At 39.8% G+C, this 14,558-nt stretch overlaps 2 protein-coding genes across 4 annotated transcripts in view; both read left to right on the top strand.

Moving 5' to 3' along the window:
• hoxb3a (homeobox B3a) overlaps positions 1-8,429 on the top strand; it is a 51,467-nt gene extending 43,038 nt beyond the window's left edge. For 2 of the 3 annotated variants that reach the window (XM_067381615.1, XM_067381616.1), the window contains exons 4-5: positions 4,953-5,550; positions 6,262-8,429. In XM_067381615.1, the coding sequence (XP_067237716.1) occupies positions 5,061-5,550; positions 6,262-7,022 (1,251 nt within the window). In that variant the 5' untranslated portion in view covers positions 4,953-5,060 and the 3' untranslated portion in view covers positions 7,023-8,429. Of the gene's footprint in view, positions 1-219; positions 2,277-4,952; positions 5,551-6,261 lie in introns of those variants that run through there. The other variant, XM_067381617.1, reaches the window with a different exon arrangement.
• Positions 8,430-8,790: 361 nt separating this feature from the next.
• Positions 8,791-13,604, top strand: hoxb2a (homeobox B2a). The gene is made up of 2 exons (XM_067372568.1): positions 8,791-11,432; positions 12,322-13,604. The coding sequence occupies exons 1-2, from the start codon at positions 10,937-10,939 to the stop codon at positions 13,053-13,055; spliced, it is 1,230 nt and encodes a 409-aa protein (XP_067228669.1). The 5' UTR covers positions 8,791-10,936; the 3' UTR covers positions 13,056-13,604.
• The last annotated feature ends 954 nt before the right edge of the window (positions 13,605-14,558 follow it).

Below are 14,558 nucleotides of genomic sequence, written 5' to 3'. Positions count from 1 at the left end.
TTCAAGGGCATATATATATATATATATATATATATATATATATATATATATATATATATATATATATATATATATATATATATTTTTTTTTTTTTTTTAACGTAACACAATTTTCTCTCTAAATACTGACTGAAACTGATAAACTGATACATTCATACAGCTGCAAATAAAATATAGTTTGTATAATTGTACAATTTTAATACCTCTTTAATTTCTTTTTCAAAACAGATACAATAGACTTAAAATCTTTTTAAACGAACTCATTGATTTTAATTTTTTAAAATGAGTATCCATGGATCCGGGTGAGGTAGGATAGAATGTCCGGAAGTGTAGTTTTTTTCTGGTTTCTCGAGATGTACATCCATGGAAATAATGCACCGAGGCTATGGTTGTCTTTTTTGTATTCCATTTTCAAAAGAACGAGAAATGTAACATCCATCAACGCGCAGCTCAATATGCTGTCCTTTTTTATGAAAATTAGCAACATGAATCCCAGTCCTTGAAAACCAGCCTGTCATAATCCGAGCTGCAGAATTTGACCCACTGTCTGAACAATAACAGTTTGTTAATGTTTTCCACACAGCTGAAAGATGGCAAAATGAAAAAGTAGAAATTGTGTTTTCTGCATTTCGTTGCCTCAGCCCACGTATTAGTTAATTAGTGCCCTTTTAAGTGGCTCCCCATTGGATCCTTTTAGCAAAGGTTGCAAAATAAGGAACAATGCCGTTTAGTAAAAAGTTGCAGACACCTACATTTTTGCCTTGTGCCTTCCTCCCACACCGTTGGTGATGCTCTCTATTCAAGCACCTAGAAGAAATGCATCTTTTTAAAGTTGCCTGTTTACAGCTGCCTGTGTATGGTGGAAGTCATAAATCTTACGTAGCCATAAACGACGGGGGTAGTGTCCTGAATAATAAAAATAGAGAGAGAGAGTAAGAGAGAGAGGGAGACGTGGTGTTTGGCTTAAGGAGAGAGAAGTAGCAATATCTCTTGAACACTTTCCTGGTGTTTTTCTTTTTTCCATTTTGTTCTCTCGCCGGCTTTCGTCCTCGTTTCCTCTTCGCGTTTTTCTCTATCGTATTTCTTCCTTCTGTCCTCCATCCTTAAAGGATATGTTGATGTTTTTGTTATTATGTAGCCTATAGTAAAAACAGAAGACACTCTTTCGTCTATTTTTAACGTGCACGCGCCATCCATGATACTCGCAAGACTTGTGTGACCAGGACTCGACAGAGCTTCTTAATATTAAAAAAAAAAAAAAAAAAAAAAAAACTTTTTTTCTTTTTAGTGATTTGTTTTCACACCCCTCCCTCAGGTTTCAAGTCCGCCTGTTGTCTGTTCTCTTGTTCTTACACCCCCACCTCATTGTTTTTATATTTTGCGCATAAGTTATTATACTAGTTGGGTGTGTTGGCAGGGATGTGATGAAATATTAACAATACAGATAGAATGTTGTTTCTGCCTTAAGCAAGAAGCAAGCTGGCGCTGAGAACGTACTTCCTGGTAATTTAATATACACCGGTAGAGTAAGAGAGGGAGCGAGAAATGGGTCCTCTCTGCTATAGTTGCCTGCTAAACAATGTTACTAGAGGATAATAGTTAAACACACAAGTGAAAGAGACTCTGAGAAAAAAAAAACTCTTCAGCTTCCGTTGTAGACCTTTATCTTGTCCCGAGCGCCTGCAATTAGCATAAGTTTTCACTGGTGACGCTGTTTGATGGGGATTAACGCTTGAGCCTCTCACATCCAGCCTGCTCCGTTATTTCCTATAGACGGAAAGGCCTGGTGTTGACTACATACAATAACCTAGCCAAAACGAGCAAATAATATCAGCAGACCCCGGGGCCCGACATGAGACGAGGAGATGTTACGGCGAGTCGGGAGCCCACCTCGGATTATGATGTTCAATTTTGCGCCGTGAGGAAAAGGCGAGGGGAGATTGAAGGCGAAATCTGAGGCCATTGTTATCTGCGAGCAGGGCGTACCAGTCGACAGGGCGGCCAGGAGCAGTGCTGCCTGTCCATTTGCAGCCCCCCTCGCATACCTCAGATCTTTCATGCTAGACCGTCTCCCCCTTTCGCGAGCCGAGGGGAATCGTCCAGCAGCGCCCGCACTCTGGCGCGGGGCAGCCGTGCTCGAGATACCCGGCGTTTGACGCGCGCTGTCTGGCTGGAATATCGAAACTGGTATGAGCTTTGGGCTTTTTTATTGATTGCAGCGTGGCCGAATGTGGAAAATATGATGCCTGCCCGCGCGTCTCTCGTCAGAGGCTAAGGTAAGCTGGTCTGAAATAGGCTATCAGTTTGTGAATGGCGGTATGTGTGTCCTAGTGATTTATGACCGTATGACTCCAAACGCGGTTCAAGAAGAGTTCACAATGCTTTAAGCTTCCACTGAAGCTGGAGCTTTCTTTCGCTACCTCTGAATAAATGCACCCAAGATTGTGCCATCTAGTCTCATTTTGGCTTTGTTACATAACAAAGGAGATCATTTTTGGGGGATGTTTGTTTTCATAAATGCTTTGGTAGGAAAGCGTGCGTTTATTTTCCAGAGGTGGTGTTTTTATGCGAGCAAATAAAATGCCGTGGTTAAACGTCAGTATGCAATATTCAAATGATTTAAACGATTTCAGCAAATGCTTCGATTGGCACCAAGGTGTGTTTTCGTTTGATATTGAATTTGCACGTTTAAGGCCTATTCATTCCCAATGCAAAGACTGTGGGTGTCTCTAATCGAAATACTGTTTATTATATTTTGAGGGGATGAAAGCTATCCTTTAAATATTTACATAAATATCAGGTAACTTATTTTTGAATAGCAAAGAAGCGCCCAAGCAATGTTATGTTGTTTTTGTTGACGTTTGGCTTGGTCCTGCTCTTACTACGTCCGCTTTCGACTCCGTAATTGTATTAGGGTTGGATCTACAGAAAAGTTGGTTATTGTGTTACCGTAACAAGAGGGCCAAGACATTACGTGTTCCATTTAATGGAACCGCGATATGATTTCATATCTATTATGCCTGTTTTTATATCCCCCTCATCCTCTCCCCTTTCTCTCCCCTGAACAATTCCTTAGAGTAAATGATTAGGATTCCGGCCGTCCTCTTCGAAGATAAATGACCGACATTTGTGACGTGTTGAGACTGAGTTGATGTCCAGAAGCTGTAGCTCACATTTAAGCTTTATTCAACAGAAACACAAGCATCTCAATGTTTACAGGTTTATTTCAAAATAAGAGTATATTAATCGTAGGATTGGAAATATTACTTTATTGTAGGGAAGTACATTTCATAATCAGTATAATCAATATCCGAGAAAGACACATTCACTGACTATTCCAGTCCATTTTAACAAAGGAACCCCCCCCCCCCCCCATTTGAGTTAGCTTCTGCAATATTGTATTTATGAGCCCTAAAGCTTATATTGTTGATTCTAAATATTATACCAGTTTTCATATATATATATATATATATATACTGTTTTAGAAATGTATAATGTCAGGGTGATTAGTTTAGCTTTTTTCCACATATGCTTTTTTCTGGAACACTTTATTTTTTTGATACGATAAATACAGTTATTACAATTATATAAACCAGTATTATTTTTTGTTCTTGATCAAATTAATAAAATAGGTTTTTGTATTTGATTTTTTACAACGAAAAAAAAAAAAAAAAAAAAAAAAGCACAGGACGCAAAAACAGGGTTTATATAAAACAGGCCTTCATTACAATTGCAATGCATGTGTAGCCTATGTAGCAAACGAAATATAGGACAGGATTAAAATATTAATGTGGTCTTCCACTCATGTTAGTATATTTATGTCATTTATGGTAATACACACATAATTAATGAAAAATGCCCAGGCTTATAATTGTATCTATGGATAAAATGTTTAAAATTGTTTTGCCCACTGTGAAGTGAACTTGCAAGTATCTGATAAAACAAAAGCCACGGTAGACCTCTCTTAAAACATCTTACGCAATTTATTGGCTTCCTTTAGTCTTTTTTAATAACATTTACTACCCAGGCGAGTGAGTGAGAATAAATGCCAGGTGCCTGTAAGTGTTTGAGTGATCGTTTTCGCCCGGTCCTCTCAGCAACCCCAGATCCAAGCTGAGAGGTCTTTAGATTTTTTTAAGGGCTGGATTTGTCTATTTTTGGTCCAGCGACCATTATGAATAACACTTACGAAGCTTTTCCTCTGCGTTCATAAAGGCCAGCGACAAAGTTAAAGAAACACAGTGCCGGTTTGTCAGGTTTTAATGTTGCCCAAATACGTTTGTTTGTAACTGGAGAAAGCCCACTAAGAAGATGGCCTTTGTGTCTGAATCAAGAGCTCTCAAATGTCCGCAGAGCTCGTCTGTATTGTCCATGTTTATGTTTCCTTTTTAATAACGCTTTGCTGTCTTTTATTGCATTTGTTAAGATTTGATTTAGTTGCAAAAAAATAAATACATATGAAATATATAACACAATATCAGAGATCTTAGAATGGAGCCCCAGTGTCAACAATTACCACCTAAAACGCATGTTGGTCAATGATTTATAACATCTTTATTTTTATGATAAGAGATAATGTATGTATGTGTGTATGTATGTATTTATTTATTTCTCTTTCTACCTAAATACTTGCATATCAGTAAGAACAATGACCACATCACAAAACATTTTTATTTGGGGAACAAAAACAAGATAAATCTGTTATTAAAAGTACACTTTTAATAACATGCAATACAAACAAACAATTATTTTTATAAAATGGAGTTCAAAGCCTTATGTGTAGTTTGTTATGATGTGCAATAGAGAGAAAGTGAGAGAGAGGGAGGAGAGAGAGAGAGAGCATCTGCAGGCTGTGTTGTGGGAACATGCTATTCATGTCATGGTGTCTTTCAGTGCAGCAAGATGGATTTACCTCGTGCCCCTCTTATTATGTGCCTCTTATAACCTTTCAGGTCAGCTTCCAAGAGGCCATTGGAAAGAGACCGTCACGTGACATCTAGTGCCAATGTTCTTCCAGAAGGTCGTCAGGACCCTGGTAGCCGGTAACTCGATTTTTGGAAATGCAGAAAACGACCTACTACGACAACTCGACACTTTTCGGAGGATACTCGTACCAGGGGGCAAACGGTTTTGGCTATGATGCCCCGGCACCAGCCTTCCAGAACTCAGCGCATCTTGAGGGTGACTACCAAAGGTCTGCATGCTCCCTACAGTCGCTCGGCACCAGCGCACCCCCACAGCCTCAGCATGCCAAGACGAAAGAGCTTAATGGCAGCTGCATGCGGCCCAGTCTGCCACCTGAACACCACCCACCCCCCCAGGTTTCCCCTCCTCAGAACGCTGTAAACGTTGCTGCCTCAAATGCCACCCAGCAGCCAGGTGGTAGCAGTGGTGGCGGGGCTGGCAGTGGGGGCACAGCCAAATCGTCATCCAAGTCGTCCTCTCTGGCCCCAAACCCAGCTCTCACGAAGCAAATCTTTCCTTGGATGAAGGAGTCACGTCAGAACACCAAGCAAAAAAACAGCTCCCCTAGTGCAAGCTCAGCTAACGGTGTGTTTGCCAAACCCCCTCTTCTCTTCTGTTCTGTTCTATTCTCTCCTCTTCTCACCCTTCTTGACTGAGACAGATGTTGGCCAACATTATTAGCTTGAAATGGGATACAATAGGGGTGGGACTAAATCAGACCATGCTTATTTTTAAAATGTTTTTTTTTTTTTAGTGACCGGATGTTTAACAAGGGGCAGACCAGTTAATTTTGTTTTATTATACAGCTAATAAAAAGTCTAAGAATTGTGATGATTATATGCTCTGAATATCTTTGACTATAAAAGTGGCAGAAGATTTAAAAAAGCAGTACATAGAGATTATTGTTTAGATTTTAGATAGCAGAGATGCCACATCACTTGTCATACACTATTATTGTGTCCAGATAACAAAAGATGTATCCCACAAGCCTCTGAATTTGCACATAGAGGTTTCTATCTTTTTAATCCTCCCTGTAAACCATTCAAAAGACAAACCATGTAGCAAACACACCGTTGCCTAGTGCACAGTACAAATCTGGCCCTGGGCTTTAGTTGTAATGTGATTTACATACACAAGGTCAATGTTAGGGCATGCGTCTCTTAATAAATGCCAAAGTTATGAAGTGTTGACAACCAATATCAGGGGGATAAGTTTTTCATGGCCGGCTTTATTAGTGGGAACGATGCATTCAATTTCCGTGTGGAGTAATTATGTTTTATTTCATTCTCACCCCAGCGGAGAGCAGCGGTGGTGAGAAAAGCCCTCCGGGTTCTGCAGCTTCCAAGAGAGCACGCACTGCTTACACCAGCGCTCAGCTGGTGGAGCTCGAGAAGGAGTTTCACTTCAACCGATACCTGTGCCGGCCGAGGCGTGTGGAGATGGCCAATCTGCTCAACCTTAGCGAGCGGCAGATCAAGATTTGGTTCCAGAACAGACGGATGAAGTACAAGAAAGATCAAAAGTCGAAAGGCATCGGCTCGTCCTCAGGGGGACCGTCCCCCACAGGAAGCCCACCTCTTCCAATGCAGTCCTCAGCTGGTTTCATGAACTCTATGCACTCAATGGGCAGTTACGACGCTCCCTCCCCACCATCTTTTAACAAGCCCCATCAAAATGCATATGCCATGTCAACAGCCTATCAGAACCCAATGAAAGGTTGCCCACCCCAACAGAAGTATGGGAACACTGCACCGGATTATGACCCACACGGGCTACAGGGTAACAGTGGCACCTACGGGACACCGAACATGCAGGGTAGCCCCGTGTATGTGGGAGGTAGCTATGTTGATGCTATGCCTGCCACTGGGCCTTCTATGTATGGCCTCAATCACCTACCACACCACCAGTCGGCAAGCATGGACTACAACGGTGCCACACAGATGTCAGCGAACCAGCACCATGGACCGTGTGACCCACATCCGACATACACGGATCTGTCTGCGCACCATCCTTCTCAGGGTAGAATCCAAGAAGCACCCAAGTTGACTCATCTGTAGCAGGTTTGGACAAATAATAATGAAAAAAAAAAAGAGAAAAAAAATGAAAGGAAGACAAAACGAAACAGACTAACCCATGGGGCGATGCAATGGGGTTGAAAAAGATGATCCAGTGGTTTCTTGCCATGACTAGAACACCGGTTTGTGTCAATGTTGTCCTTCCATTCATATGTGAACATACCTGAATTTAGTATCCATAGGCCTAAATACCCCTTTAAAATGATGCACTGAAAAGTGTAAAAGTGAAAAGTGGCTAGTTTATGCCAAGGAATAGACTGTCTAGCTGTATGACCTCATTACATCATCCTAAATGTTTGTGTACTTCTTCAGCATAGTCGCTGCATTCCTCACACTTTGGAGAGCGGTACGGTATAGCCTACATTTAAACTTACTGGTGCAAGAAAACCACTGGATTGTTTTCGTCCACTACCCTTATTTCACATACCTCTTTTTTTTAAACGTCAATTTTTTATTAACTTGTTCCCAAAACTTCAGCAGACTGGCACCTTGTCTTTAACAAGACACGGTGATAAAGATATTCATCTCTTTTAAGTCCGTTTTACACTATATGCTACCTATCACTATTAACGAGAAGTAAATAGAGTTTTGTTATGGCTTTGACACAGGGTAAAAAAAGAAGAGTTGAGAATACTAGTAAATTAAAGCTCATTTCCTTCGTTCTCAACTCACTGTCCCCTCCCTCTCCCTCCCTCTCTCTCTCCCTCATACTCCCTTCCCAGTTCTCTATCTTTCCCAATCTTTGGGTTCGCCTACATTAGTCCAAACTAATATGAAAGGCCCACAATTCTCATATCTTGACTTAACGTGGAAACAGGGTATATTTGAACAAAAATGCATGTCCGGGAAACCAAGCTACAGCGCAGACGTCTCTGTTTACGCCTAATGCGCTCTTGTCTGGGCATCATTGTTGCACTTAGAGTTTACATTTAATGGGTGAGGAAGAAAAGTAAATCTTATTTTGAATCGGAAGACCTTCAATCAGCGTCTTTCGCTAAGTGTGTTCAAGTGAACATTCATAAATATATATTTATTTGTTATAGCCAGTTTAAATACTTTCTTTTTTGTATTATTTATCCCCATGTATTTATATCGATAAAATGTACTTTTTTAGTATCTACCTGTTATAAAAAGACGCTGTGTTCTTGTCATTGTAACAAATTAATTTTAGTTCTTGTATTTTAGAGATATGTAGGTTTATGTTACCCTTGTATAAATAATGTCTTGACTTGTACAGGGGGCGCAAGAACGGAATCAAACCGTTCCCGCATAGTCGAGAATTAGACGAATATAGCGAAACATTTTGAGAACTTCATTTGTCCTTTGTAACTACTTTTATTTCCTTGTTAAGAGTTGGTTGTTGAACAATTCTTTAATAAAATGTTATGTTATTCATTCCCACTCTATAAGTTCATGAGTTTACCAAACAGATTTTGAACAGAAAGGGTGGGGGTGGGGGTGAGGGTTCCTCGAGGCCTGTGAAAGAGCCCTGGAGGCCGCGCCTGCAATGGTCACGTGAAGGGAGTCCAATGGAATCGCTGAACACTTGTATTACTGGTTATGTATTTAAAACAAATGATTGCAAATAATCCCACGTTTAAAGCAGAAAGGTACAGGTAAAAGCTGACTAAACATATTTCTAGTTGTTGTTGGGTCTCAATCGATTATTGTAGGAAAAACGACTGCGTTGCTTTATGTGCTCATTCATTTAACAGCAGGTTTGATTTTAGCATAACCAGGCTTTAGATAAATCTAGACGAATTCATTTATTATATAAAAAACAGAGCAATGAAATTTGAAAACATGTGAATACAAAATAAATATATTAAATTATTAGAATAACAACATGTAATAATTTGCATGGCATGCGCAAAACACTAACAAGGCATGAAACACACATTTAGCGGTTTGTTATTACCTCTAATTCTCTCAATTTGTGATTATTGTATTGGATTACACGTTTTACTGTTACTTACATGCTGTGTCTAAATATCTGATAAAAATACATCAAAGCGTTTATCAGAATAACAAGAGCACAATAAGCAGGTTCTTGTATTTTTTAACTAAATACACAGAAAATATAGTCCAATACACAAATACTGTAATTATGTCATGCATTCCAGATAGACAGACAGAAAGACAGACCGACATATGATAAATCTTGTGAAATTAATTAAAACCCGCTGTCCTCGGATGATATCAGTTCCTTTAAGCATTTAACGTAAATTGTTGTTCAGTTCGTCCCAGAACATCATTATTTTGCAGTAGAAAAAATCCAGTTGAAAAAAAAGAAAAATAAATTCACTTGAAAATTGTTTATGTTAGTACTGTCCGAAATAGAACCATAAAACACACAAACGACAAATTAAAAGAGAGTTTATCGGTGCGTCCCAGTCCCTTGCAGTCAGCTCTGTTCTGTAGTGAAGGAGGGCCTTTCCAACTGACCCTTTTACGAAGCGCCCACGGCCTACAGCTTGCTTTGTATTTCCTTTAAAATTCCCAGACACCCACTCAGGATTAAATCTGTTTCGACTGTTCTTTTAGACGAGAAAATCGACGAAACGAAGCCCGGGTTGCAAATCCGAACTATTGGGAAGTCAAATTCAGATTACAGCTAGCTGAAACACAGTTTAGTTTTAATACTCCTATCAATGCGACGCGCCAATAGAATGTTTCCAATGCAGAAAAAAAAAAACTTAATTCTGGAAAAAAAAAAATCCACAAATCTACGAGGGAATAATGGGGGTTTTCTTTGTTGTGATCTTGGAGGAAAAAGGCGAATTCTTGAGGGTGGCTGCTGTCAAGCGCTTTGCCGGCGAAAAGATTGATCACCCTTGCTGCCTCTCTACTCTTGCTCTAAAAATATCTACCCCCTTTTCCCATTCGTTTTAGACTTTGACGCAACCAATTTTGCTTAGTTTTTCATCAAGTAACATTATATTGTTGCTTTCTTCGTCTAACCTGCAATAGAAATGCGTTCAATTCAATATATAGCTACGCAATTTCCTATTCGTAAACGCGACCTCATGATGAACTTTTGGTTGTTGTCACAGTCAACAAATGTTTCACAAACAAACACACTATTGACAACTCTTTTTCGTGCGTTATTATACGTCTTATCTCCACCTTATTTTTTAAAGCAAAAATAATAATATAGAAACATTATAATTGACAATTCTCTAACTTTGATTTAGTTCAAACTTACGCGCTTTAAGGTCCAAGGTTTCAGCAGTTCTTCAGATGCGTTAAAAATATTTCAAGGTAAACCCAAAAATTATTTATTTGTGTTGCAATGGTTGGGAATGTCCTATTCGGTAAATGTGGCAGACAATGTCAACATCACTCCTGTACATCCTTATTTATGTGTTTGATAAAAGAAATATTTCTAGAGCTACATCTCTTGTCTGTTACTCTTGTCAAAAGTTTTAAGATTAATGACCCTTGATTGTAAATACGCAAGAAGCCATATTGTGGATGTGCTTATCAGACAAGGCCTGTGAATTACATCACCGGTAGTTCTGCATTTGGATTGTTGTCGTCTTAACATAAGAGGCCCTCACTTTACCTCTCACGACAAAACAGGACTGTCCGAACACATGGCAAACGGGAGCTTTTTTTTATCATTTCGTCCATGTTACTATAAGAACTGGATTATAATATCCTGTTGTATTTTTTTTTATCAATTCAGACAAATATTGCTTTCTTTTGCCACCAGGCCCCGAATTTCGATTGGCTGAGATGAGTCATGTGACCAGGAATTGGCTGCAATTTCGCCCATAGTCTTCAGTTTAGCAGACCCTGGTCCCCATACGCTAGTAATATCACCAATATACACAATTATTAAAGCCCGCAAATGCCGTCATAGCAGGAACGCAAAATAAATCCTAGCTTTTTGGATGTTATTTTTTGCGTATGTTGGTGTCGCTGGACGCCCTTTTTGCCCAGGCGAAGCGATGAATTTTGAATTTGAGAGGGAGATTGGGTTCATCAACAGCCAGCCTTCCCTTGCAGAGTGCCTGACGTCTTTCCCCGCTGTCCTGGAGTCATTTCAAACTTCATCAATCAAGGACTCGACAGCAATTCCACCTCCTTTCGAGCACACCATCCCTAGTCTGAGTCCCTGCACAGGCAACCAGGCGCGACCGAGGAGCCAAAAGCGAACTGCCTCCAATGGCCTCCAGCTCCGGACACAAACAGCACCGCCGACGCAGCACCAGCAAGGCCCGGCCCCGCTGTCGGGTGGTGCACCCCTGGCCCACGAGTTCCCATGGATGAAAGAGAAAAAATCCTCGAAGAAGTGCCCCAAGCCCGGAGCCACTGCTGCAGCAGCAGCAGCCTCCCCTTCTCAGGCATCCTCCGGCTACACAACCGCGGGACTGGAGTCCCCGACAGGTACGTTTATCATAGCAATGAACGCGTTTGTTCTGCATTTCTTCATTTTGGACATTTTTTCACTGAATGATTCGTGACTCGTGAATAGATGTCAATGTAGCGAAAACACTAAAGAATCTCATTGCGCTGAATTATTACAGTTAGATTTCACATCCTTTCATTTTTACGCAATTAAAAGAAATACCCTGTCGAAATTGTTCTTTGTCCTATTTGTATGTGATGTACAGCATAACCTGCTATGGATGGGCTAGTATTTCACTTCTCACGAGCTCTCTGTATTTAGGAATAATTGTGTAATTTCATCTGATGTCTACATTTCAAGCACCATTAAGCATGCATAATTGTTGTGCATATATATATATATATATATATATATATATATATATATATATATATATATATATATATATATATATATATATATATATATATATATTAAAATCCCGTTGCTGTAATATCTTTAAAAGATAAAAAGGCACCCCTCCCCCATATCGTAGCATATTTACAAAACTGTGCACATTCTGAAAGATTATGTTGCCATCCTGCAGATAGTAGATCTTGATCTATAATAACGATTTAATCGCAATTGATGTGAGCTGCGACTCGATATTCATTCATAATCATGGCTTGGGGAGCCATTTTGGATATCAGTATATATTGTGAAAGCTGTGAACACTACAAAATGTGGGGCTTACTGAAATAACGCTTGTACACCACGCTGGTCTATTACCACAAGACATGCCTAACCATTGCAGTCATTGCTACATGACAAGCCCAAACCGCAGAGCTGTTCTACACTGGGATTTTATTGTCAACTGGACAATTTCTCACTTGAACTTAGTTGACTTCTCTTTTTGTATGGGACTTATTTCTGTTTTAATTTTTGCAGAGGCTCAAGGTGGACTGGATAATGGTAGCGGTTCACGGAGGCTGAGGACCGCATACACCAACACGCAGCTACTTGAACTGGAGAAGGAGTTTCACTTTAACAAATACCTCTGTCGGCCCCGGCGCGTTGAAATAGCAGCACTTCTGGATCTAACCGAGCGCCAAGTCAAAGTGTGGTTTCAAAATCGACGCATGAAGCACAAACGGCAAACTACGCACCACCGGGACGGGCAAGAAGGCGAGCCCAGCGGTTTCGAGCTCCTGGAGGGAACCGACGCAGCTTCACCGTATTCGAGCCAATCTGTGGAAGTATCTGGTTCTGGTTCGGCCGCAGCCTCCGAGAGTGAGACGTGCCCGACAACTGCCTCCTACACGAACAGTGCGGACAAAAGCCAGCCCACGCCTGAAGAGGGCCAGGCGAACCAGCCGGAGCCTGCATCTGTTCCTGACACAGCGGTTCACTCCCCCCCGTATCCAACGCCTACTGCAGATAACCCCACTACAATGGCTGAGGGCCGAGCAGCTGGGCCGGAGCATTCGTTCACAGAGCCGCAGGATGCCACCTCTCTACCCGATTTGAATTTCTTTTCGACGGACTCCTGCCTACAGATTTCGGACGCTTTATCGCCGAGTTTGCAGAGCTCACTGGACAGTCCAGTTGACTTTTCCGAGGAAGATTTTGACTTGTTTACGAGCACCCTTTGTACTATAGATTTGCAACATTTACAGTTCTGAACAAAAATGACATCAAAACGCATACGAGAACAATCGAACTACATCTTATTGCAGTGTCATGAATGCTTCTCGTCCGCAACATTCCTATAATAAGACAGAAAAACAGTGAAAAGAAACACATAACTAAAGAGTTCTTTTTAAAAGAAAGAAAAACAAAAAAGGCGTGAATCAAAGCCTACACGGAAATAAATTGTCCATTATTTTGAAAATACGATGATGTAATCTTTTTGAATACACATCGGGATGGCCCTTACGAAGTTTCAGGTATTTTATTGCCTTTTGATTCTCGGATTTTAGTTTATGTCGACTAACAGATTAATGGTTGCGGACTTTTTCAGTGAAACTCAATCATTGGAATCTCAGGAATTGTGTCAGACATAAGGGTAGTTGAACTGCTTTTAGGAATTCTCCCAAGGCGGGCGTTGTCCCTATGGAATAATTTTAGAACTAGTTTATTTATTGAGATTCTTTAATAGTAAATTTCAAATTTATTTATTGTACGTTATTTTCATAGTTGAAATAATAAAAAAAAAATAATAAAAAAAAATATACTGGAGCGAGTGTGATTGATTGTACTAAGGTTTAACGAATTCTTTCATTAGCTAAGAATGTTTAATATTTTAATACAAATTAAGATATTATTTTTACGAATTTGTTCTTTCTCCTTGGTTTTGATGTATTGATGTATGATGATGAAACTACACAATTCAGTCCGCAGGTTCAGTGATTTTTTGAGGATTATTATTAACAGTAGAATGCAATTATTATTATTATTATTATTATTATTATTATTAATTTATGACCATAGTATTTATACTGTGATGAGTGATAATCTGTGTTATTCGTACAAGAGAGGTTTTTAACTGCATATGCTCAGGGAAAAAAAAGAAGAGCCTAAGCCACTAAAACTTGTAGTAAAATTATAAATATTTTTTCAAAATACTAGTTCTACTACTAATACTCATACTACAATTCTTCGACGAGCCTTTTTAAAAAATAATGCAACAAGAACAGTGATTATCATTAATCTGAAAAAAAAAAAAAAATGAAAACGTATTATTTACAAAATGGGCTGTGGTTGATAACATTACAGGTAAAAAGCAGCAGCACTGATCTTATTTATTAGATGGATGTTTAAAAAAAGGCGCAGGACAAGCTGCAGGAAGGGTCAATCGGTTGACTGGGCTGTGGGCTCCCATGGCTGCACCCTGATGCAAAATGGCGCTCGAAACACAATGAAGGATATGAACAATAAAGCGGCAGCCATTATGGATAGTTTGGGCTGCAGCTGCGAGTGTGGTGCACCGAGCTGACTCGTCTTCAGCAGAACCATCAGTTTAGACAAGCACAGGCCAGAAATATATCAGTTAAAGATACGGATTATAATTTTATTACTTTTTTTAAATAACTTGTAATAAATATTGAACACCTTATGTAACAGCTGGACCTATCCCAAGCCTTTATGGAGGAGATAATCTTACAATTAAATGGGGGTTATTTCAT

Source organism: Chanodichthys erythropterus, chromosome 3 (genome assembly GCF_024489055.1).
Source record: "Chanodichthys erythropterus isolate Z2021 chromosome 3, ASM2448905v1, whole genome shotgun sequence".
Taxonomy (NCBI): domain Eukaryota; kingdom Metazoa; phylum Chordata; class Actinopteri; order Cypriniformes; family Xenocyprididae; genus Chanodichthys; species Chanodichthys erythropterus.
The sequence above is the reverse complement of the archived record's forward strand: the minus strand, read 5'-3'. Positions and strand labels throughout refer to the sequence as shown.